Source organism: Lampris incognitus, chromosome 5 (assembly GCF_029633865.1).
Source record: "Lampris incognitus isolate fLamInc1 chromosome 5, fLamInc1.hap2, whole genome shotgun sequence".
Lineage (NCBI taxonomy): Eukaryota > Metazoa > Chordata > Actinopteri > Lampriformes > Lampridae > Lampris > Lampris incognitus.
This window is the reverse complement of record NC_079215.1, coordinates 2,421,719-2,448,552: the sequence shown is the minus strand read 5'-3', so window position 1 is coordinate 2,448,552 and position 26,834 is coordinate 2,421,719. Positions and strand designations below refer to the sequence as shown.

The 26,834-nt window shown below is 45.6% G+C and overlaps 1 protein-coding gene across 3 annotated transcripts; it reads right to left on the bottom strand.

The window, feature by feature from the left end:
• Nucleotides 1–1,326: 1,326 nt before the first annotated feature.
• LOC130112638 (voltage-dependent calcium channel gamma-5 subunit) lies at nt 1,327–25,124 on the bottom strand. 3 transcript variants are annotated; one of them, XM_056280089.1, is made up of 8 exons: nt 24,929–25,124; nt 24,637–24,650; nt 15,776–15,795; nt 13,254–13,261; nt 11,914–12,000; nt 6,193–6,333; nt 3,694–3,839; nt 1,327–1,590 (listed from the first exon to the last, which is right to left on the bottom strand). In XM_056280089.1, the coding sequence occupies exons 1-8, from the start codon at nt 25,122–25,124 to the stop codon at nt 1,327–1,329; spliced, it is 876 nt and encodes a 291-aa protein (XP_056136064.1). The 3 variants fall into 3 exon arrangements, with proteins under 3 accessions (XP_056136064.1, XP_056136062.1, XP_056136063.1); XM_056280087.1 differs by lacking the exons at nt 13,254–13,261; nt 15,776–15,795; nt 24,637–24,650 and adding an exon at nt 20,159–20,200; XM_056280088.1 differs by lacking the exons at nt 13,254–13,261; nt 15,776–15,795; nt 24,637–24,650.
• Between the last annotated feature and the right edge of the window lie 1,710 nt (nt 25,125–26,834).

The following is a 26,834-nucleotide window of genomic DNA, read 5'->3' as shown; positions in this document are numbered from 1 at the left end:
CGCTGCATATCTCTCAGGATGCTGAGATAGCTTGCATCGAGATGTACACATGCTACGCTCTGCTAGCTCCACCCAGTCTCCCGTTCTACTCTACTTCTGGCATGCTACGCTCTGCTAGCTCCACCCAGTCTCCCGTTCTACTCTACTTCTGGCATGCTACGCTCTGCTAGCTCCACCCAGTCTCCCGTTCTACTCTACTCCTGGCATGCTACGCTCTGCTAGCTCCACCCAGTCTCCCGTTCTACTCTACTCTTGGCATGCTACGTTCTGCTAGCTCCACCCAGTCTCCCGTTCTACTCTACTCCTGGCATGCTACGCTCTGCTAGCTCCACCCAGTCTCCCGTTCTACTCTACTCCTGGCATGCTACGCTCTGCTAGCTCCACCCAGTCTCCCGTTCTACTCTCACTCCTGGCATGCTACGCTCTGCTAGCTCCACCCAGTCTCCCGTGCTACGCTCTGCTAGCTCCACCCAGTCTCCCGTTCTACTCTCACTCCTGGCATGCTACGCTCTGCTAGCTCCAGACCAGCCTCCCATTCTAGTCTTGCTCCTGGCATGTATGTGAAATACCTTTTAGGTGCGTGATAGTGAATGGATTAGCATGAAGATGCTCTGCATAAAGTACAGAGCCTTACAAAACACAAGCGCCTTAAACTGAGGTCTCTGGTTCGGGAAGTGTGTATAATAGTTAAACAAAATGAAATCGGCTTCATGTGCCATTTAATAATTCATGCACGTGTAAGTGACTTTCACAGTTTGCTGGCTCAGAGTAGGTTTTCTATGTGGGTTGCATAAACAACTTAAAATTAATATTCTGCAATTGATCATGAAAAGAGGAGCTGATGGGGAAATCCAAGTACATTTTTCATATACATGACGCATTAGCCACCCCTCCCCCAGGCTGCTACCCAGCTACATTTCACTTTTATAGACATATTTTAAATACCCATTGTAAACAGGCATCTATGAGCTGGGCTCTACTACATGGAAAAGGATCGCTTCACTCCAGGTCCAAGCTGCACCAGGAAGGAACCGGTTAATACTGTGCCCACTCAACGGGATGAGGAAAAAAACATGCTAAACCAGGACCAAGGTCAGCATCTTATGGTATGTAACCTCGCCCTACAAAGGTCAGCACAGCAAAGCAACATGGCTAAGTTCAGGGATTTGAAACAAAGTGGCTAAGATCAGGGACTTGACACAAATGTACAGTACACAACATCATAACTTAATGCTGAGATTCATGTGTTCACCTTTCTACACAGACTGCAAACAGAATGAAAAGACCCCTTTACACGTTGGTAGCCCGACTCCTCCTCCGGCTGCCTCAACAAGGCGAGGAAGACATTTGTTCGTACTCGGGACATTTGAGGAGGGCGGGGTAGGTGGAGGAGTTCATCTGGAGAGAGGCCTCAGACGAGATGGAGGAAGGGCTTCGCCCGCGGCCGGCCCAGGCGTCTGGATGGAGGAACTGGCCTGAGTAGTCGGAGCAGTTACTGAGGCGTGGCCGGTAGAAGCCCTGGTGGGGCCGGTACATCTCCTCTGCCGTGTAGCGCTTCATGAACAGGTACACCGACATGACGCCCGCAGTCTGGTGAAAAGGAGGTACACACACACACACACACATACACACACACATACATACATACATAAATGTGTGTACATCTGCAGGTGGACAGGAAAGGAAAAGAGTGCAGGGAAAGTTAAGGAACAGGACAAGCATAAATACACACTTGACACAGACGGACGTTCTTACATCAGGATTTTATGTTTCCCAGTATGAGGCGTGAATGCTTCTACGAGCCTCGACAACGACCAAATGTGTGTAAGTTATGTACACAGAAACTGTATTAAAGCTATAATGATCCAGTGTCAGACGGCGCCGGAGTAAACAATATTTCATGAAATATGATACTGCCTTGCAGTCTGCATGGACTCTGAACACACAATGAATGTTTGAATCATAAAACTGTCAGCCAGATGCATGAAACACCCACTACCTAATTTATGCATTACCATCACAGTGCTATTAACGATGCAGTGTTAACACTTTATAATGGAGAGAGACTTTTCTATGGTGCAGATGTTCTATTATGCAAATGTTCTTATGATTTTTTTAAAAAGTTTTCACTCCGTACAAAGATACATATGACTGCCTAAATTGCTGTACTCCCATGACCACTCCATCCATTATCCAAACCACTTATCCTGCTCTCAGGGTCACGGGGATGCTGGAGCCTATCCCAGCAGTCACTGAGCATCAGGCGGGGAGACACCCTGGACAGGCCGCCAGGCTTTCACACAGGGCCGACATACACACACACACCTAGGGACAATTTGGTATGGCCGATTCACCTGACCTACAAGTCTCTGGACTGTGGGTGGAAACCCATGCAGACACGGGAAGAACATGCAAACTCCACACAGAGGACTACCCCTGGGCTCGAACCCAAGACCTTCTTACTGTGAGGCGAACGCGGTAACCACCATGCTGCCCATGTGCTGCCCATGAGCACTCCATGTTCCTAAATATATAGCTACTGTAAGATTCCTGAATCTATTAGTCTCCTTTTTGTTAATGTTGTTTGGTCACTTGAATCTTACAAGCTGAGCATCGCACCAAATCATACTCCTATTGGATGCGAACGTTCTTAGCAATAATCAATCAATCATATCAGGTGTATCGATCAAAACCTGAAGTACCGAAGTGTGTAATGCATTCTTCATTAGCGCGTCCAATGGGGTACATATGAGACGTGTGTATATGACATTCACAAGCCTTATTGAGCAAGAGTAACATGCTGGTAGTGAGCCAAAGAACTGATGAGCAATGATAAAATGTGGTTTCAACCCGGTACATTGGGAAAGTGACAGCCTTCATGTTCTTCATATGGTGTTTGAAGTGAGTTTCCCCTTCAATGTGATGAAGTGCTTTGGGTGTCTAGAAAAGCGCTATATAAATTATGTGTGGCACGGTGGCGCAGTGGTTAGTGTGGTCGCCTCACAGCAAGAAAGTCCTGGGTTTGAGCCCCGGGGTAGTCCAACCTTGGGGGTCGTCCCGGGTCGTCCTCTGCGTGGAGTTTGCATGTTCTCCCCGTGTCTGTGTGGGTTTCCTCCGGGGGCTCCGGTTTCCTCCCACAGTCCAAAGACATGTAGGTCAGGTGAATCACCCGTACTAAATTGTCCCTAGGTGTGAATGTGTGTGTACATGTTTTGCTATCCTTGTGCGGACCTCGGAAAAGGGTCTATTTTAGGATTAGGAGTTGGTTTTAGGGTTACGGTTAGAATTAGGGTTAGGTTAGGGTAAAGGTTAGGCATGTAGTTTGCATGGGTAACATTAGGATTAAGGGCTATAAAATGATTGTAGTAAATGAGGGGTCCGCACAAGGATAGTGAAACACGACTGTGTGTGTCTGTGTGTTTGATGGACTAGCGGCCTGTCCAGGGTGTCTCCCTGCCTGCCTCAGTGAGCAGCTTAGTGTCGGCGTTACCTTGGTGAACAGCCTAGTGTCAGCGTTACCTTGGTGAACAGCCTAGTGTCAGCGTTACCTTGGTGAACAGCCTAGTGTCAGCGTTACCTTGGTGAACAGCCTAGTGTCAGCGTTACCTTGGTGATCAGCCTAGTGTCAGTTTTACCTCGGTGAGAAGCCTAGTATCAGCGTTTCCTCGGTGAGCAGCCTAGTGTCAATTTTACCTCGGTGAGCAGGAAGGAGATGGCGGCGAAGGCGAACGACCAGCCATACTTGTAACTGAAGTACGCCTCGTTGGTCTTGGTCCTGTTTAACATCTCGTCATTAATGCTGGAGATGTACAACACCAGCCCCACCACCAGAGACAGGCCTGAGAAAGACAGGAGGACAGGAAGAGGGGCAGAAGCCAGACACAGCAGGGGAGACATCAGTGGAGACACACAGAACAAGAAAGGGAACGAAAATATATTTGATATTTGAACAGAGGGCAGGGAGGGTTGTTTGGTGGGTGGTTATTATATTATTATTATTATATATTTATGGTTATTATATATTATGTTTGGTGGGTGTGTAGTTATTATAGTGTTACCCTTCTCGGTAACACTATAATAACTACACACTATGAAGCACTACTTAAGTATTAGTAACTACTGAATTCATCGTGTAAAGCAAGACATGCACCAGTGGTTAGTGAGTGTGTTGGTAGATGTTTATAAATACTGCAATTCATGATTAATTCACGCGCAGATGTACATGTAAATAGTGTGTTAATCATGCACTTACACTTTCTACAGGATCTGATGATCCTTTAGACTTGTGTGAGTCTCGAGGTGCTGCTGGCCTTTCAGTCTCATGTGTAAATGCTTTGTAAGAATAGTCCTCACTTTACATGAGCTCACACAAACTACTTCACTAACAACTAGTAACTACCGGAATTAATCATGAACTGCAGTATTAATAAGTATTTATAAACATCTGTTAACACTCACAAACCACTGGTGCATGTCCTGCTTTACACACGATGAAGTCAGTAGTTACTGACACTTAACTAGTGCTTCATTTGTGTACTTATTATAAAGTGTTACCCATTTCTCTTTTTGGTACAATTTATGAAAACCATTTCTTTGTTAATTTCAGTTGAAACAAGTTGGTTCATGAATGTTCCAGATGTGTGATCTGTACAGTAACATAACACAGCTGGATGGATCCATGATGGAGGGGTCAGCAATGGCAGCGCTACAAGAAACACCTCCTACAGCGAGGGTAGGTCATGTGTTTTCAGAACCGGTTTATTACTATATATCTGGTGAACATTTCTTTAGATTCTGACATATGAATGAAGTTTCCTGACACGAAAGTCTTGTCTCTGACCGCCCCAGGCCACCTAATCAGCCACTCCAGAATCTCACCGCTGCTGAATCTCAACAACCAACCAGGATGGCCCAACTGCCGGTCAGTCATGTTGTGTGCAGACGGTACGTGGTGTCGGTTGTGTAGCAGACTATCTGTAACTGTGTTCATGTCATGAGTGGAATGGACCGGTCCTAGGATTATCCAGCTACAAGATGCAAGCTAACCTCTTCATTGCCAGTCTGTGTAAAAATCTGAACGGGAACGGGCTTTATTAAATTTAGCACATAGGGGCGTCTGGGTGGTGTGGCCGTCTATTCCGTTGCCTATCAACACGGGGATCGCCGGTTCGAATCCCTGTGTTACCTCTGGCTTGGTCGGGCGTCCCTACAGACACAATTGGCCGTGTCTGCGGGTGGGGAGCCAGATGTGGGTGTGTGTCCTGGTCGCTGCACTAGCGCCTCCTCTGGTCGGTCGGGGCAACTGGGGGGGAATAGCGTGATCCTCCCACGCACTACGTCCCCCTGGTGAAACGCTTCACTGTCAGGTGAAAAGAAGCGGCTGGTGACTCCACATGTATGGGAGGAGGCATGTGGTAGTCTGCAGCCCTCCCCGGATCAGCAGAGGGGGTGGAGCAGAGACCGGGATGGCTCGGAAGAGTGGAGTAATTGATCAGGTACAATTGGGGAGGGAAAAAAAAATTGGTGTGTAGTTTCTACCAGTGGTCACCAACCATGCTCCTGAAAAGCTGCCATCCTGCTGGTTTTCGTGCCAACCCTAATTTAACACACCTCATTCTACTAATTACCTACTTCTCAAGACCTTGATTAATTGAATCCGGTGTGTTAAATTTGGTTGGAGTGAAAACCAGCAGGACGGCAGCTCTCCAGGAGCAGGCTCTGTGACCGCTGGTTTTGTGTGCTCAATATTTAGCATTTTAACTTCATGTTATTAGAAGTTATATTATGAAATGACACATTTGTAATGTTTAGCATATTGTATAGTTAATATGCCAAACGTTAGCTTCTTGAAATTACATGCACTGCAGGCACCCACGCCATGCACGTGCAACATGACTGACAGACAGACTGGGACGCCCCCTTGCAGAGAGCAGTCCTGAGGGATTCAGGCTGATTGTTTTGATATCTTGTTGAGATGCCAAGAAATTTTCACCAAATATTACCAAAGTGGTAAAATACCAAAATTGCAAAAAATAAAGTGCCTACGCTAGCTTTGATTTATTCAGTTGAGGTATTTTTACATGCACCCGCTTTTCTGAATGTAGATCTTAGGGTAAAACTGATGGAGGAAGAAATAACTTAACAACTGTTGCACTCGCAATATTTATTCTCTTAAGAAGTAAAAAGTGTCACCTGACAGGATGAAGAATATTCCAGAGACGAAAGCCAGGATGGTGCGGTGGGGCCGGATGTGACCGATGTTACTGAGGACGAAACCGATGAACATGAAGAAGAGGCTGACCAGGGGGAAGGGCGTCGCAGAGCGGATCATCTCTAGATGGAGTGAAGGATTGAAAGACAGGGTGGCAAAGAAAGAGAAATGGAAAAGTAAGAGGAAGAAATGCTATTTCCCAGGTAGCATCTGGATGTGAGCCTGAATTAGCCCACATGTATAATAGCAAATATGACCAAAATATGCCAAATCACATGTGGGCCTTTTTTGGCAAAGATGCGGTGCTCTCGGCAACATGTAATCTGGATGTGACCCTGAAGTGGCCCGTGTGGTAAATGGTGAATATGACCCAAATATCACAAAACCCAGACTGTGCCTCTGTGAGCCCAGCTGGTAGAACAGATTTGTCTTCAAGAAGGCAAAAACGTGGTGAGCTTGGCAAGGGCTGATCCAACCACCCCTCAACTGCCCCAACCATTCGGGTCCAGAATGGGGAAACCAGCAGACAGTCCCACATGAAGTGTAGAAAAGTACCCATAGAACTCTTACATTTCCTGCACTCATTACTTTCAATTAGACCAAGCTTTTTAAGTCTGACTGGAGTCCAATAATATCTATGAATTGTGTTTTATGTTTTTTTTATTTTGAAATACTTTATTGATCCCCGTGGGGCAATTCTTTCTCTGCATTTAACCATGCTAGCTGTGTAGTTAGGAACAGTGGGCAGCCACCGTGCAGTACCCAGGGACCACCACCAGTTCGTCTTGCCATGCCTCGGTCAGGGGCAAAGACAGGAGTGCTAACACTAAATCAACTACTACTTTCGGAGTATACATGTGCTCTTACTATCCCTCACTGACCAACCCATGGTATGGAGTGTGGACAATATTCTCTCAGACCTCTTGTTCAAGCTCAATGTCCAGGTCCCTTTGCCATATCACCCTCAGTTTTACCATACAGAGCATGTCTGCCATACTGTAAAATACAGAGGAGGATTTTACAGCATTTGGGAGCTTTAAAAACCTTTACAAGACTGTACACAACTCCGTATTGGAGGCATTTCCAAAAGTCCCCTTTACCATTGAAATTATATCGATCCTTTAGCCCCTGATAGTAGAACACTCCTTCCTCAAATACATCAGCAGTTGTGGCTACAACACCTTTAATGTGCCATGCCCTCCAACATATTGTGTTCTTCGTAAGTGTAGGATTTTCCCATAAAGATGTGTAACCTTGTTTATATTGAGACAGGCCAAACCTCCCGTGAGTGCTGAAGTAATGGATTAATATCCCCTTCAGGGGGAGACTGTGATGGTTTTTGAGACACAGCATCTATAATCTAAAAGGGGAGGTGAACGACTTCTCTATCTCCATCCAACCCAGATGTGAACCACTCCCTGACTAGCGTTTGCACAGCGCAACCATTTCAAAGGCAATACTGTAAAGTTCGACATCCTCCTTTGCCTCTAGCAGTAAACAACTTAGTCTGACTAATTCAGGGTTTCATAATCCCCAACTACCTCGTCATACTGCTGACGCACCGACAGAAATATAGTTAATCTTGGAAAACACCGTCATTTTAACTGTATTTATTTTGCCCCACAGAGATAAATCCAACAGTTCCCACTTGGCAAAGCTGGTCTTAATATTGTGGAGCATTGGATTGATATTAATTTGAACAATCTCCTGAAAGTCTGGTCAGTATACCCTAATATTTCATCCCCGATGCTCACTGTTTAAATAGAAATACTCCAGTGTCAGCAGGGGAGCAACCCGAGGAGACGGGCGTTACCTCTGATTTTTGCCAATTGATTTTGTAGCCTGAAATCCCAGAAAAACCCTCAGCCATGTCCATGACACCTGGAACAGATGAAGCTGGGTTTGATAGCAGCACCGTACAAAACAGTTTATGCTCTCTACCTCCCGCCAGCACGCCCTTACTTTTCTCTGACTAACACTGCCAGTGGTCCCATGAGCAAAGTGAAGAGCAGCGGGGAAAGAGGATCCCCCTGCCTGGTCCCGCGTCCCAGATTAAAAAGGGGGATGTGATGCCATTTGTAAGAACTGCGGCTCACAGTGCTGCATATAGTACCGTAACCCATTTAATAAATTCTGCCCCAAAAGCTTGCAGAGTATACATCAGTATATATGCCACCATATCAAAAGCTTTCATGGCGTCCAGCGAGGACCTGAACGACTTCTTTATGATTTAACCACATAAGATGGAGCAGGCGTCAAAGATTGTCAGCTGATGAGCTACCTTTAATAAAACCGACCTGGTCATCACCAACAACTTGTGGTAGAACTTTCTCCACTCTCACTGCTCAGACCTCAATCACAATCTTTCAGATTTCCAGATGAATTGACCGAAAGCTACTTAGCTGATAAGAGTTCTTGTCTTTTTTCAGCAGTACAACGACTACTGTGTCACTGAATACTAGTGGCAGCTGTCACTCTGCAGGTGCTACGATGTCAATGTTCTTATCAAAACAGCCACCCCTCTGAAACCAAGGTACTGTGCAGGAAGTGCATAGATTGATTTTGCGTGTGTGCCTTTATAGTTCTGTCACTTGTTTTATATCCATCCATCCATTATCCTGCTCTCAGGGTCACAGGAACCCATCCCAGCAGTCATTGGGCAGCAGGCGGGGAGACACCCTGGACAGGTTGCCAGGCCATCACACAGGGCCAACACACACACACATTCACACCTAGGGACAATTTAGTACGGCCGAGTCACCTGACCTACATGTCTTTGGACTGTGGGAGGAAACCCACGCAGACATGGGGAGAACATGCAAACTCCACACAGAGGACCACCCCCAAGGTTGGACTACCCCGGGGTTCGAACCCAGGACCTTCTTGCTGTGAGGCGACGTGTTAGCCACTGCACCACCGTGCCGTCTGTTTTATATCTCGTACATAATTACATTGAATACTGGTCTGATTGGCTGGAGGATGTGCATTAAAACTGTTCAATACACATGTAGCTCAGCTCAAGTTTCATCACTGTTCTGAATTCATACACTGGCCAAAGCATCTCTGTGTAACCATGGCAAGACACTGAATCAGTAGAAAGACTAGTAAACATTGAAAACATGAGCTTAGTAGCCAACTTTTGCGTAATAACTTCATTCTGCATCCAAAACGTTCAACAACAAAAAAGTGAATGCTTTTACTATAATTCTTTGGTAAGTGACCATGGTTTAAATGGGATACTTGGACAATAGATCAGGACACAGCTCGGCACCATTGTGTTTCAGGGTACAAGCTGGATTTTCTCATGTATCACATTTGGTAAAAGAAGTCTCTTTGGCCTTGTTATCACTGCCCTCATCTTCACTTTCAATCTCCTTAATTCTTATTTCTGTACAATGTGCAAACTTCATCTCTGTGCTTCTCACATATTAGGTCTCTCTTATGTTCCACTTCTGTTGTTTTCATTTCCCTCATGATCTCCTTCTCATCCCTTGTTTTCCTCTGCCTGCCTCCAGCGCACTGCTTCGGATGTGAACCTTGAGGATGTCTTTACACAAGCATCACTCTCCCTCATGCTGGCTGACCGCCTGCTACTACACAATTGCTACTGATCATCCATGCACATTACCCTTGAGTCTTTCCAAAACAAAAATGGTACCCTGGCATTTTTCATTCACACTTCTCTCTAGTTAAACCAGCACGGTGGTCAGCACTGCCGCCTCACAGCAAGAAGGTCCTGGGTTCGAACCCCAGGTCCTTTCTGTGTGGAGTTTGCATGTTGTCTGTATGGGTTTCTGCCGGGTGCTCCGGTTTCCTCCCACCATCAAAAAGACATGCATGTTAGGGTTAATACCCCTGTCTGTGTCCCTGACCAAGGCAATAGGAAAGAAGAAGTGGAGTTGGTCCCCGGGCGCTGCACTGCAGCTTCCCACTGCTCCTAGCATAGGATGGGTTAAACGCAGGGAATGAATTTTGTTGTATGGATGTACAATGACAAATAAAATGTCTTCTTCTTAAAAGTGTACTGACTCAAGCCTTAAAGCATCACTGTGTAATTTCTCTATTAAGCTATTAAGATGTGGAGTGTGTACACTACAAATGGAGACCTCTGGCACTTCAGTTCACCACTTAATTCCACTGCTGTCACCTCAAATGGTCTTGTGCAACACGCAGGGGCGGACTGGGGATGAAAAATGGCCCTGGACTTTCTGATTCAACCAGCCCCCCTCCCCCCAGCGATACACCACCACCCACACACACAAACCACGCCACATTCTATGCAAACAAGGTTACTAAACAATATTTATCACAACTACGTCAGTAAAATAAAACAAGGGGAACGTGTTGCTCTTGGGAGGTGACTGGCTAGGAGCACATTTTGGCACGATGGCACCAAGGTGGCAAGAACCTCTGGAACAATCTGACCAGTAAAAGAATTATGTTTTTTTTTCTCTTTTTGTTTGTCCATCTTGCTCCACTCCACTATTTATCCAAATGTCGGTTATTAACAGACGGGAAAGGGGCGGGACCCAGGAAACGTTAGAATGGACTGGACCAAACGTTAACTGGCTGGGAGAGAGAGGCTGACAGACGTAATACCCAACTGCACTGGGCCGGTCAGACACACAACACTTGGTTATTTTTATGTAAGTGGGGGCTGGGGTTATTTATATTTTGTGTTGCATCGACCCCAATTGTCAAGCGGCCCACCGGGAAAACTCCCGGTGCTCCAGATGGCCAGTCCGCCATTGGCGACATGCACAGGCGGTATTGTTACAAATACCGGAAAAAGGAGTTATCGTTTCTTGGTGCCCACTGCGAGGCATGATAAGAATGAGTGCAGGATTTTAGATATTTTTTTTCTTCAGCAATTGACCACATGTATTTTGCTGTGACCTCTACCAACACTAGAAGCCCCCACTCATAGCTCCCCCTTCCCATCCACCCCTGTATGTCTGTACTATATTTATCTGTTGTCTTGTTTCAGCCCGTTTATTGTAAAGTGACTTTGAGTGTTAGAAAAGCACTATATAAGTTTAATTACTTCTTACTACCACCACTAGGGCAAGTATCACCTCTACAAGAAGTCTGCAGAGAAAAAAACATCTTAAATCCCATCCATCCATTATCCAAACCGCTTACCCTGCTCTCAGGGTCGCAGGGATGCTGGAGCCTATCCCAGCAGTCACTGGGCAGCAGGCGGGGAGACACCCTGGACAGGCCACCACACAAGACCCACACACACACACACCTAGGGACAAGTTAGCAGGGCCGATTCACCTGACCTACATGTCTTTGGACTGTGGGAGGAAACCGGAGCCCCGGAGGAAACCCACACAGACGCGGGGAGAACAAGCAAACTCCACACAGAGGACGACCCGGGACGACCCCCAAGGTTGGACTACCCTGGGGCTCGAACCCAGAACCTTCTTGCTGTGAGGCGACCGCACTAACCACTGTGCCACCATGCCATCGTAAATCCCACATGAATGAAATGAATCTTGCCAACACATACAGGAATCTGTATGCACCACTGAACATCTCCTGCACTGGCAGTGGTTAAGCCATCACTACTCTGTATGACACAGCTCACATCATCACTGCCACATCACCACAGGTATGTGACATGCTTGATACGTAGATATAGACTCTACTAGGCTAAACAAAATACAACACTGAAACAGGCTTAGATGTATACTTACTGAGGACACTAACGGTGGACTCAGAGGTCATTTGGACGTTGGTGGGCATCACATACTCTATGGTGAAGCACCGGCCTTTCTCATCCCCTGGAAAGCAAAACAAAACAAAGATACAGTTAACAGTCAGACAATCAAGTTGAAGAGTGACTTTACTTTGTGGAGACTCTTCAGTATTCTGCAGAGCCATTTAAACTAATTATCAACCCATTAAAACTTGCTGCAAGATCAGAAACAAACATTAGCAGGATGTAAAAGGTTAAAGATGTGACCTACTTTACTGTGACACAGTCTTATGAAGATCTGTTGCTCATTATGGAAAAAACATGGGGAATGTTTTAAGACCTCCGTGTAAATACTGGTGAGTGGAGGAGAGTGTCAGGAGTGATGTGTGACAGAGGGGTACCAGCAAGAGTTAAAGGGAAGGTTTACAAGATGGTAGTGAGACCAGCTATGTTGTATGGTTTGGAGACAGTGGCACTGATGAAAAGACAGGAGGAGGAGCTGGAGGTGGCAGAGATGAAGATGATAAGATTTTCACTGGGAGTGATGAAGAAGGACAGGATTAGGAACGAGTATATTAGAGGGACAGCTCAGGTTGGACGGTTTGGAGACAAAGCAAGAGAGACAAGATGGAGATGGTGTGGACATGTGTGGAGGAGAGATGCTGGGTATATTGGGAGAAGGATGCTGAATATGGAGCTGCCAGGGAAGAGGAGAAGAGGAAGGCCAAAGAGGAGGTTTATGGAGGTGGTGAGGGAGGACATGCAGGTGGCTGGTGTGACAGGAAGATGCAGAAGACAGGAAGAGATGGAAACGGATGATCCGCTGTGGCGCCCCCTAACGGCAGCAGCCAAAAGTAGTAGTAGTAGTAGTAGTGTAAATACTAGTGTGCATCCCCTTTTAATTTATGAAGCCCGTTTTATGAGTGGCTGGTTTGAAATCAGCATTATGAGAGTGGCATCAACAGCTTGTGTTTGCTGCAGCAACATGTTGCTGTTAGTCTCCTTACAGGGAATTTGATTTTAGCACCTTGTCTTACAGCACTTTGACACTGAGTGAAGCCTCGCACCTGTCAAGACACGCGCACACACACACACACACACACACACACATACACTCTCTCTCCCCAACACCCACCCACCCACCCACCACTCTCTCTCTCTCTCTCTCTCCCCAACACCCACCCACCCACCCACCACTCTCTCTCTCTCTCTCTCTCCCCAACACCCACCCACCCACCACTCTCTCTCTCTCTCTCTACCCAACACACACACACCCACCCATGCACACACACACACACACATACACTCTCTCTCCCTAACACCCACCCACCCACCCACCACTCTCTCTCTCTCTCTCTACCCAACACACACACACCCACCCGCATACACACACACACACACACACACACTGATGTATTCAGGTTTGTGTTATTGATGTAACAAGCGCCACACAGCCACAGCTGAATGCTCAGTAGACAACACAGCGGCTTCGGGCGGTATTCAGACCCCTTCACTGTTTGCACACTTTGTGTTGCTGATTTAATTAAAATGGATAAAATCACCGCGCTTGTCCATCAATCTACCCTCAATAACGCATAATAAAGTGAACATTTTTTTTAGACATTTTTGCAAATCTATTAAAAGTCAAAAACTGAAATCTCTCATTTAAATGAGTGTTTAGACCCCTTGTTGTGGCACTCCACATTGTGGTGTGGTGCATCCTGTTTGCCGCTTATCCTGAGAGGTCTCGAGACTCTAGACCAGGGATAGGCAACATGGTCCAGAAAGGTCCGGTGTGGGTGCAGGTCTTTGTTCCAACCAAGGAGTTACACACACGAGTCTATTAGTCAACCAACAGTCTTTGCTAAGGACCTTGATTTGTAGACTCGTGTGTGTAACTCCTTGGTTGGAACAAAGGCCTGCACCCACACCGGGCCTTTCTGGACCATGTTGCCTATCCCTGCTCTGGACCAGTTTTTCCCAACCCGGTCCTCAAGGAACCCCTATCCTGCAGATTTTCTTTACAACCCTGAATAGGTACCTGTTTGTAGCTATTCAACCAATCAGCAATGAATTAGTATGTCAGATGTTGCACACCTTGCATAATTAAGTGCTGTGAGACGATTGGTTGAGTAAGTGCAAGCAGGGCAAGAGCCCTAGAAAGAGAGAGTTACGTCAATGAGGGGTCAGAACGCGAGAGGGTCACGTGGTTCATGTAGCCGCCGAATAGTTCCAAACGAAGCTTGGCGGCTCATTTAAATGAACTGCTTAGCCGCGATTACTGGTAACTACTAACCAATATTTTCAGATTTTTACATTTATATATAGATATAGATATAGATATATTCCAACGTAACACATTCTATGCGCATGTGTAGGAACATTAAAACTAATATTTTGTTTGAAATTGACGAGCTATCACGCTTTAAATTATATCGTTAATTTGATTCAAACGTGCTTGTAAAATGGTCATCGTTAAAATGTCAACTGTAGCTTCTTACCTGTAAATTAACCTTTGATTAATGCGAGAAACACACCTTTGCCATAGAAATCCTATTGCCCCGGGTCGCACTGTTTGGAACTATCCGGGGCTCCCATGATCCGCCATTGCTGTTAAATAATTGGCCCATTGACGTCTACGGAGTTGACGTAACTCTCTCTTTCTAGGGCTCTGAGCAGGGCTACAGATGCAGGGTTACAATGAAAATCTGCAGCATAGGGGTTCCTTGAGGACTGGGTTGGGAAATGCTGCTCTAGACCTTGATTAACCCTGAGAGGTCTCTAAACTCTAGACCTTGATTAGAGTCCACCTGTGGCAAACTGAACTGATTGGACATAGTTTAGAAACACCACACACCTGTGTATATAAGATCCCACAGTTCACACTGCATGTCAGGCCAGAAACCAAACCACGGAGTCCAAGGAGCTCTCTGCAGGCCTGAGTGATGAAACTGTGACGAGGCACAGATAAGGGCATGGGTATAAAAGCATTTCTAAAGCTCTGAGTGTTCCCACCCAGGAGCACAGTGGCCTCAATAATTGTGAAATGGAAGAAGTCTGGACCCATCAGGAGTCTTCCAAGAGTTAGCCGTACGGCCAAACTGAGTAACCAGGCAAGAAGGGCCTTGGTCAGGGAGGTGACCAAGAACCTGATATTCAGTTTAACAGAGCTTTGACAGTCCTCTGCAGAAGATGGGAGAACCTGCTGGAAAGAAGACCATCTCAGCAACACTCCACCAGGCCTTTATGGTAGAGTGGCTAGACGGAAGCCACTCTTGAGTGAAAGGCAGATGACAGCCCACTTTGAGATTACCAAACGGTATTTAAAGAGACCACGAGGAAAAAGATTTTATGGTCTGAGACAACAAATGAACTCTGGGCAGAACTCCAAGCACTATGTCTGGTGAACACCAGGCACTGCTCATCACCTGGCTAATACCATCTGAAGCACAGGGGTGGCAGTATCGTACTACGGCAGTGCTTCTCAATGGCAGGGACGGGGAGACTGGTCTGAATTGAGGGAAGGATGATTACAGCCAAATACAGAGAGGTTCTTGAAGAAAACCTGCTCCAGAGTGCACACAACTTCAGACTGAGCCAAAGGTTCACTTTTCAGCACAATGACCCAAAGCATACAGCCAAGACAACACCGGAGTGGCTTCGGGACAAGTCTCTGAACTGTCCTTGAGTGGCCCAGCCAAAGCCCAAACTTAAACCCTATAGAACATCTGTGGAGAGACCTGAAGACGGCAGTTCACACTTCACAGATGCTTCCCATCCAATCTGACGGAGCTTGAGAGGATCTGCCAGGAAGAACAGGATAAACTGCCCAAATCCAGATGTGCAAAGCTTGTAGAGACTTCCCCAAGAAGACTCGAAGCTGTAAGTGCTGCCAAAGGCTTCTACAAACCTCTGAGTTAAGGGTCTAAATACTTGCATAAATGAGATTTCAGATTTTGATTTTTAATAAAAATTTTTAAATGTTTAAAACATGTTTTCACTTTGTCATTATGAGTTATTGATTGTAGATTGATGGGCCCAAAGTGTAGATTTTGCATGTATGTAGATGTCAATTTTATCCATCCATTATCCAAACCACCTATCCTGCTCTCAGGGTTGCGGGGATGCTGCAGCCTATCCCAGCAGTCACTGGACAGCAGGCGGGGAGACACCCTGGACAGACCACCAGGCCATCACAGAGCCGACACACACACACACACACACATTCACACCTAGGGACAATTTAGTACAGTTGATTCACCTGACCTACATGTCTTTGGACTGTGGGAGGAAACCGGAGCCCCCGGAGGAAACCCACACAGACACGGGGAGAACATGCAAACTCCACACATAGGACGACCCCCAAAGTTGGACTACCCCGGGGCTTGAACCCAGGACCTCCCTGCTGTGAGGCGACCACGCTAACCACTGCGCCACCGTGCCGCCACCCCACCATCATAACTTTCCAATTCAGTTAAAATAATGCTGAAGGCTAATGTGTGCAAGTGCAATTTTATGAAAAAGATTAAATCTAACAACAACACAAAGTGTGCAAAATGTGAGGGTCCGAATACTTCCTGAAGCCACCGTATGTGGTTGCGAGTGTGTGATCTGTGTTGATAATCTGTGTTTGTCACAGTGATATCTCTAAAACAAATAGTGTTTACATGAAGCCTACATTAAACTCAAAAAGTGGCTCATCTGAATTCATTGAGACCCCGATGAAATGAGGAAACTATTACCCTAAAGCATTACTATATTGAGAGTGTTACAGCTGTTGTGGCCGTCATTTCCCTTCAAGTCTCTCGCTCTCTCCCCACCTCCTCTCTCCTGTCAGTCAGCCATAACTGAATAAGTGTGAGGTGAGGTCTCTGGGATCCCAGGGAATCCCTCCCCTGTATTATCAAGCTGTCAGATGGAAACGTGAGGGGCTTCATTGACTCCAGTTAACAATCTACACCAGTGGTACTCACTAATTTTCTTAGGAGAGCCACTTATGAGTAAGACCATTCCTCAAAGAGCCACAGAGATTGCAAAACATTTCGCAAATACAAAGCTACACACATAGGCTATACGTCTACCCATGATCCTACGCTGTTACGTAGCCTACGTTCTTTGACATATCTTCAGTATGCTGCCATCTGCTGGATAATTAATTTCAATGTGCTAAAACAGGACACAAACGGAACCTATAGAAGTAAGTTATAGCTATGTTTTTATTGTTATCAGTGGATCTATATGAGGCGCAAAACAAAGTCTCACGAGCCACGTAAAGAGTAACACTGATCTACACGGTCAGCCTCGATTGGGGAGGACCTAGCATAGTGTGAACGCTAGCTTGGCCCCATCAACCTTCAGTTAGTGACTTTATTGAGGGAGGTAGACCAGAATACAGATCAAGTAAATACTAGCTGGCTCAGTGAGAAGTCACTGTTCGAAGAAGAAAAAGGGCAACTATTACTTGGGGTTCTGAACATGGAAACATGACTTTGCAGGTGTAAGTGTGGATGTATATATCCAGCAGTCTTTCTCTTCTGCCTCGGTTGAATGGCTTGTCAGAGAGATTTTCCCACTTTTTTCCCCAAATTGTACTTGGCCAATTACCCCACTCTTCCGAGCTGTCCCGGTCGCTGCTCCACCCCCTCTGCTGATCCAGGAAGCGCTGTAGACTACCACATGCCTCCTCCCATACATATGGAGTCGCCAGCCGCTTTTCACCTGACAGTGAGGAGTTTCACCAAGGGGACATAGTGCATGGGAGGATCACGATATTCCCCCTAGTTCCCCCTCCCCCCCGAAGAGGCGCCCTGACCAACCAGAGGAGGCGCTAGTGCAGCGACCAGGACACATACCCACATCCGGCTTCCCACCTGCAGACACGGCCAGTTGTGTCTGTAGGGATGCTCGAACAAGCCGGAGGTAACACGGGGATTCGAACCAGCGATCCCCATGTTGGTAGGCAACAGAATAGACCGCCATACTACCCGGACAGAGAGAAACCAATGTTAAGTTCATCCCATTTATTTGAAGAGTAATTGCATTTCAAATAAATAATTATTTCTCCACAAGTGTTGATTATGCTTTCACAGAGCAGAAGTACAGGCATAAAAGAATTGTCCACTTTTCTGTTTCATTATGTCTTGGAAAACTCCCATTAATGTGCCTATTTCAGACTCCTGATGAAAGGCATTCATGTAAGGCTCGATGAGAAAAACACCAATTATGAAGCCTCATGTGGCGGCTGCTGCAAATGGGATTTTAATGACAGTGTCTAGGAGCTATTTCTTATAGCAAAGCCAAAGTTGTAGTAAATGCGTTTGAAGCGAAGATTACACTCATAAATATTGTAAAATACTAAAAAATGAACTATTATTATTAAAAACTTCCTGGACTGCTTTGCTGAAAATCTGAAGAAAAAGAAAAGAAAAGCTGATCTCTGCTGGCCTTTTTTCCACGATACACAGAAAACAACTGGTAATAATCTGTAGTGCTGAGGCTCATTATGCGTCTTGTAGCCGACTATACATAAGCAGTCTACCCACCCACCCATCCACCCATCCATCCAACCACCCATCCATCCATTATCTGAACCGCTTAACCTGCTCTCAGGGTCATGGGGATGCTGGAGCCTATCCCAGCAGTCATTGGCGGAAGGTGGGGAGACACCCTGGACAGACCGCCAGACCATCACAGGGCCAACACACACACACACACACACACACACACACACACACACACACACACACACACACACACACACACACACACACACACACACATTTACACCTAAGGACAAGTTAGTATGGCCGAGTCACCTGACCTACATGTCTTTGGACTGTGGGAGGAAACCGGAGACCCCGGAGGAAACCCACACAGACACGGGGAGAACATGCAAACTCCACACAGAGGAAGACCCCCAAGGTTGGACTACGCCGGGGCTCAAACCCAGGACCTTCTTGCTGTGAGGTGACAGCGCTAACCACTGCACCACCGTGCCACCCATAAGCAGTCTGGTGTCCTATAATTAATATAATCTATCGGACACAAGCTATACTTAGTGGCCACATGGAAAGAGACCCCTCCCCCTCCCATACATCAACACATGCTGGCAGCTCAGGTCACCACCAACACCCAGCAAATTCACACAAACATCAATACCAATCCAAACACCATGCAGCCTCATTCACATTGTGTGGCATAACAACGTACCACAGCAGGGTCGTTTCTGGGTCAAAAGCTGTGAGCCAGAACATTTAAGTGGGCAACAGGGCCACTCAATTGCCTCTAAAAAGGATTGTGTCCCATTAGTCGTGCTGGATGACAGGAAAACATCTGTTACCTAATCGCAGGAGGCTACACTGACATGTTAGCCACAGCTGGATGATTAACTGTGAGACGGGAAAGAGGTGGGCAGCGATGCCAAATGGATAAGAGGAGCAACCCGACTATATCACAGATGAAATGAAGCAATGCAAGCAGTTGCAAGACCTTTTTCCAGGTTTGCAGGCAAAGCAGTTGCTGTACTTAAGAGTCTTAAGCAGAAACAAAACAATGAGAACGCATGACTAGTGACCACTGGCTAGCTTAGAAAACATGACGGTGTGACGGTACAGCCATCCATCCATTATCCAAGCCACTTATCCCAATCGGGGTCGCAGGGATGCTGGAGACTATCCCAGCAGCCATTGTCGGCAGGCGGGGAGACACCCTGGACAGGCCGCCAGTCCATCACAGGGCCCACACACACACGCACACACACACACACACACACACACACACACACACACACACACACACACACACACACAAACACACACACACACACACACACGCACAAACACACATTCACACCTAGGGACAAATTAGTACGGTGAGTCACCTGACCTACATGTCTTTGGACTGTGGGAGGAAACCGGAGCTCCCGCAGGAAACCCACGCAGACACGGGGAGAACATGCAAACTCCACACAGAGGACGACCAGGGACAACCCCCAAGCTTGGACTACCCCGGGGCTCGAACCCACGACCTTCTTGCTGTGAGGCGACTGCACTAACCACTGTGCCACCGTGCCACCTGTGACAGTAGATGTAAAGTTTAGTATGTTTTCGACTCAGCATCTACGCACCCTTCAAGAAGATCACAAGAGTGAGACAAATTTAAACACAGCACTGGAAATGTCCCAAATGTTCAATATCCTCCTAGCCAGAATGGGGGATAAGGGAGAGCATACAAAAAGTGGATACCTGGTTTCGTTTGAGACAAAATTTTTCCAGAAGGCCGTGTCTCTAAAAATATTTTAAAAAGTATTTAAAGTTAGTACTTCTTGTTCAGTGAAGATCTCTTGAAATTGCTGTGTGACGTGTAAGAGTCAGGAGAGGGACAGCCTCTGATAGGGCAAAAGGAAGCCAGCTATGCAGATGGGGGGAAAAAACTATTGTCATTAATTGCAGAATATTTACTTTGTTAGCCCCCCCCCCTTTGTCCCCAATTGTATCCAGGCAATCACCCCACTCTTCCGAGCCGTCCCGGTCGCTGCTCCACCCCCTCTGCTGATCCGGGGAGGGCTGCAGACTACCACATGCCTCCTCCCATACATGTGGAGTCACCAGCCGCTTCTTTTCACCTGACAGTGAGGAGTTTCACCAGGGGGACGTAGTGCATGGAAGGATCACACTATTCCCCTTAGCCCCCCCCCCCCCCCCCCGAAGAGGCGCCCTGACCGACCAGAGGAGGCGCTAGTGCAGCGACCAGGACACATACCCACATCCGGCTTCCCACCTGCAGGCACGGCCAACTGTGTCTGTAGGGAAGCCCAACCAAGCCCGAGGTAACACAGGGATTCGAACCAGTGATCCCCGTGTTGACAGACAACAGAATAGACCGCTATGCTACCCGGACGCTACTTTGTTTTAGATGATGGTTAAACTGAAGGGGGGAAACAGTGAGGTTAACCTCGTCTACTTCATGTTGAGTTGCCTCTGCTGTGGCAAGCTACAGCTCAGCTACAGGAGAAGGTGGAGGTGAGAGTTGTTCTTGCAGCAGTACCAGAAGAGGACAAATTCAAGCGTACGTGACAGAGGGAAGACAAAGCTTGCCAAGACTGCACACACAAGGAGCAACATTCATCATAACAGAGCTCTGGGCTGAAGGGAAAGCAGAGCTGGACACACAGAGAAAAGGCTAATGTTCTGTGCTCGAATAAAAATGCCTTCGTGGATAAAAACAAAGTAGAAACAGATGACTGAACATGTGAACACTGTCATAGATGTGACGCACAACTATTGTGTGGCTTTGTTGTGAACAAAACAATACAGGATCATTGTCTTAAATTTGCAATTGGAAGAAGGACTAGTATTGACTGCACATGTAATGTTACATGTGATTTATATGTCCTGATGTTACATGTGATTTACATGTCCTGATGGTAATGTTACACGTGATTTACATATCTGATGGTAATGTTACATGTGATTTACATATCCTGATGGTAATGTTAAATGTGATTTACATGTCCTGATGGTAATGTTACATGTGATTTACATGTCCTGATGGTAATGTTACATGTGATTTACATGTCCTGATGGTAATGTTACACGTGATTTACATATCCTGATTGTAATGTTAAATGTGATTTACATGTCCTGATGGTAATGATACATGTGATTTACATGTCCTGATGGTAATGCTACATGTGATTTACATATCCTGGTGGTAATGTTACGTGTGATTTACATATCCTGATGGTAATGTTACATGTGATTTACATATCCTGGTGGTAATGTTACGTGTGATTTACATATCCTGGTGGTAATGTTACGTGTGATTTACATATCCTGATGGTAATGTTACATGTGATTTACATGTCCTGATGGTAATGCTACATGTGATTTACATATCCTGGTGGTAATGTTACGTGTGATTTACATGTCCTGATGGTAACGTTACATGTGATTTACATATCCTGGTGGTAACGTTACATGTGATTTACATATCCTGATGGTAATGTTACATGTGATTTACATGTCCTGATGGTAATATTAAATGTGATTTACATGTCCTGATGGTAATGTTACGTGTGATTTACATATCCTGATTGTAATGTTACATGTGATTTACATATCCTGATGGTAATGTTACGCGTGATTTACATATCCTGATTGTAATGCTACATGTGATTTACATATCCTGATGGTAATGTTACGTGTGATTTACATATCCTGATGGTAATGTTACGTGTGATTTACATATCCTGATTGTAATGTTACATGTGATTTACATATCCTGATGGTAATGTTACGTGTGATTTACATATCCTGATGGTAATGTTACATGTGATTTACATATCCTGATGGTAATGTTACATGTGATTTACATATCCTGATGGTAATGTTACGTGTGATTTACATATCCTGATGGTAATGTTACATGTGATTTACATATCCTGATGGTAACGTTACATGTGATTTACATATCATGGTGGCAACGTTACATGTGATTTGCATATCCTGATGGTAACGTTACATGTAATTTGCATATCCTGGTGGTAACGTTACATGTGATTTACATATCCTGATGATAACGTTACATGTGATTTACATATCCTGATGGTAATGTTACATGTGATTTACATATCCTGATGGTAATGTTACATGTGATTTACATATCCTGATGGTAATGTTACATTTGATTTACATATCCTGGTGGCAATGTTACATGTGATTTACATATCCTGATGGTAATGTTACATGTGCTGTACATGCCCTGATGGTAATGTTACTTGTGATTTACATATCCTGATTGTAATGTTACATGTGATTTACATATCCTGATGGTAATGTTACATGTGCTGTACATGCCCTGATGGTAATGTTACATGTGATTTACATATCCTGATTGTAATGTTACATGTGATTTACATATCCTGGTGGTAATGCTACATGTAATTTACATATCCTGATGGTAATGTTACATGTAATTTACATGTCCTGATGGTAATGTTACATGTGATTTACATATCCTGATTGTAATGTTACATGTAATTTACATGTCCTGATTGTAATGTTACCTGTGATTTACATATCCTGATTGTAATGTTACCTGTGATTTACATGTCCTGATTGGATGTTTAGCACTGACATTGTAAAACAGATACTTCTGCACCCGTTCAACACAGATGAAGTTAACTCATCTGAATCATGTGTTCAACTAACCAACAGCCCAGGAAGGCAAGCAAATCCTTAACTTTTATCAAGCAACTGATTTGTTTGAGCATCAACAGAGGTACAATCCTCAGTTCAAATGTAAACAAAAGAGTCGCCCCACTAGCACGATGCAAAACACGAGTGGAACCTGCGATCACTCCCAAATTAATTGAATTGACTCTTAATAGAGGAACTGAATCTAAACAACAACTAAATCTGCATTCTTTTTTTTTTTGGATCCCCCCCCTTTTCTCCCCAATTGTATCCGGCCAATTACCCCACTCTTCTGAGCCGTCCCGGTCTCTGCTCCACTCCCCCTGCCAATCCGGGGAGGGCTGCAGACTACCACATGTCTCCTCCGATACATGTGGCGTCACCAGCTGCTTCTTTTCACCTGACAATGAGGAGTTTCACCAGGGGGACGTAGCGCATGGGAGGATCACGCTATTCCCCCCAGTTCCCCCTCCCCCCCAAACAGGTGCCCCGACCGACCAGAGGAGGCGCTAGTGCAGCGACCAGGACACATACCCACATCCGGCTTCCCACCCGCAGACATGGCCAATTGTGTCTGTAGGGACACCCGACCAAGCCCGAGGTAACACGGGGATTCCAACTGGTGATCCCTGTGTTGGTAGGCAACGGAATAGACCACCACGCTACCCAGATGCCCTAAATCTGCATTTTTAATGTTTTCTGATGCTGTAAAAGGTTTGTTTACATCAGTAATATCTTTTTCATAACTTTTTTTTTTGAATAAACACATATGAGTGTCATTATTATCTGTCACTGACTGGGGTAAAACGATATAATGATTCAGCTCACTCGAGCCTTTCATTCTGAAATTGTTAGCGTTGTAAAAAGCACTGTCGGTGTGACACTTTCCACGAAAAAACGTAGAGCTGTGCATATCACCCATGATAGCGACTGACCAGAGACAGCAGAGGTGGCAAAACCAGGTCCAGAAAGTACAAATCCTAACCATGTCTTTACTCCACTAATGTACTACACAAGCTGACTGAAATCAACACCACTCTTCAGCTAGATAGGGGAAGGAAATAAGCTGATTTAGTACATAGGTGGAGCAAATACATGGTTTGGACTTTTACTTTCTGGACCTGGTTTTGCTACCTCTGTCCAACAGTGTTAATATATTAAGACAAGATAGCAACGGAAATTTATTTAATTAGCTAGCGAGCAGTGATTGACCCACCTGAGAGTATAAAGCAGAACTTCCTTTCTGGTGGAGCAACCAGAGACAAGCATCAAGAATAGTCAGCTAGTGAAAGATAGCAATGTTATGCAGTGTTTCCCAACCCAGTCCTCAAGGAACCCCTATCCTGGAGATTTTCTTTGCAACCCTGAGTAGGTACCTGTTTGTAGTTATTCAACCAATCAGCAATGAATGTCAGAGTTTGCACACCTTGCATAATTAAGTGCTATGAGATGATTGGTTAAGTACAAGCAGGGCTACCTATGCAGGGTTACAATGAAAATCTGCAGGATAGGGGGTCCTTGAGAACTGGGTTGGGAAACACTAATGTAATGGAGCGTGGAAATGTTTGAGATTGCTACTTTAAGAAAAGTCAAATCTTTGTGTTACATCCACATATATTTGTGGATGCACTTCCTGAAAATTTTTTTTGTAGGGGTTGCAGCCTCCCGACACTACAAAAGTGGTACAGCTAATGGTAAGGCAAAAATGTCAATGAGTGAGTGTGTGAGTTAGAAGCCAGGTTCATGAGGTGCTTCATATCTAAATAAACAAACAAACAAACCTCCAGTCCCACTTTACCAACCCACTGTCTAACTCACCAGCAAGGAAGCAGACCCTCCAAAGGCCAGAGTGGAGAGACATGCGTATCTCGGTGCTCTGGTTTAGGGGGAGGATTACGCCCTCCTCCAGGTAGAGCCAGTAGTCGGTGCTGACAGCGATCCCCAGCAGGCCGAGGCCACACACGGCGAACACGCTGCTCAGCAACGTCAGCGCCTTCCTGCCACATAGGCTCATACCACAGCCTCAACAGCAAGAGCGGGGGCACCACTGGCAGAAAGAGGAGCTGGAGTGGTGGTGGTGGTTGGGGGATGGGGAGGCCAAAAAACTTTATCACCCTTCCTATCAGAAAGAGAGAGAGAGAGAGAGAGAGAACAAGCAGAAGACATTAATGGATAAGTAAACAGGATTTATTACAGAAGGTTATGTACACTGTGTTTAACAGGTGGTCCTTCAAACGGAATAGGAAAAAAAGGAAGGCTGGTAAAACTGCAAGTTGTGTGTCCAATTGGGTGCTCTTCAGTCACATTAGAAAAGACAAACCTATTGCCTATGCTCAAAAATGGTGAAATATTGGATTTACTTAATTTTTTTTATGTCAAGTGGTTCCACGCAAAGTGTGATAAAGGTACAGTCCGCAACTGATACACATAGCAGCCATTCACCCCACTTCTGAAGGACAGGAGTAAACCTGGTAGTCGTTATGTTATCAAGAAAGCTTGACAATATGTTATTCTTCCTCCCTGCCAGCTAACAGTTTTTGGTAAAAAAAAAAAATCTAGGGCAAAAACAAAAGCATGCAAATCTCATTAGAATTTAAATAAGCATGTTATGCTGGGACAAATGCTCAGATAGTTGAGTTTTATTTGAAAGCACCGGACTTCAGGAGTGATTCCAGGATTTTTTAAATGAGGTGGAACAGGGAGGAACCAAGAACCAGTTGGGGGCCAGATAGCAAAATTGCTGTGGCCCAGACCCGTCCCACAACTGACACTTCACATACTGCGTGGAATGATGGCACTTGGGCGGTCTGCTCCTGTTTGCCAGATCTGAGCCAAAACCAAGCCATAGAAATGCCGCATGTGCCACATATTTGCCAAAGGTGGCCCATATTTGTTTTGTGATATTTGGGCCATATTCACCTTTTACCACACGGGCCACTTCAGGGTCACATCCAGATTACATGTTGCCCAAAGCACCGCATCTTTGCCAAAAAAGGCCCACATGTGATTTGGCATATTTGCCACTGTACATGTGGGCCACTTCAGGCTCACATCCATTTTGTCAGGGCCAGAAGAAGGCCATCAGTGCCGCATCACTGCCTGAAGTGGCCCACATCCGGATGCTGTCGGGGGGGGGGGGGGGGGGGGGGGGCATGGGAAATCAGAAAATTCTATCAGAAATAAATACAGCATTGAAAATTGGTTAATAAAACATTGGGTGCAAGTTTCAGGCTCTTGTGCAGTGCCCTGTGCCCTAATGCAGGTGGTATCGCATGAAAAGTGACACTGCACAAGACCCTGAAAATAGCAAGCACCCCAAAATAACGCTGCTTTGTTCCAATGCAAAGGCAACAGTGTACACCATGCTATAGCTTAGAATCCGCCAACACCAACGCTATTGGACCAGGTCGCTAAGTTAACACTCTCAAACTCCACATTTCAGTGTTAACCACTTCATCATAGTTTACTTGGGAAAATTGATTGTGACTTTAATATTCAAAACAACAGTAAGAACTGATGAAGCAATACTTGTCTATTTTCTATTTATGTGGTTGCACACGGCTGCTGAATAACACAGGGAAGTCATGCTCACACGTTGCAGCTATTCACTAGCCTGCGAAGTTACGTTAGCTAAGCTAAGCTAAGCTAAGCTAACTACAACATAACACTGTAGCGAATCGCCGGGACGCGAACCCGGGCCGCTCGTAAAGGGTCCGACCCGTTA

Bases quoted from the DNA above. Each gene is read 5' to 3' on its own strand.
- LOC130112638 (XM_056280089.1), bottom strand. From the start codon at position 25,124: ATGAGCCTATGTGGCAGGAAGGCGCTGACGTTGCTGAGCAGCGTGTTC. The intron at 6,334-11,913 runs GTAAGTATACAT...CACTCCATCTAG, and splicing joins GTCCACCGTTAGTGTCCTCA to AGATGATCCGCTCTGCGACG. The intron at 1,591-3,693 runs GTAAAATTGACA...CCTTTTCACCAG, and splicing joins TCTCCTTCCTGCTCACCGAG to ACTGCGGGCGTCATGTCGGT.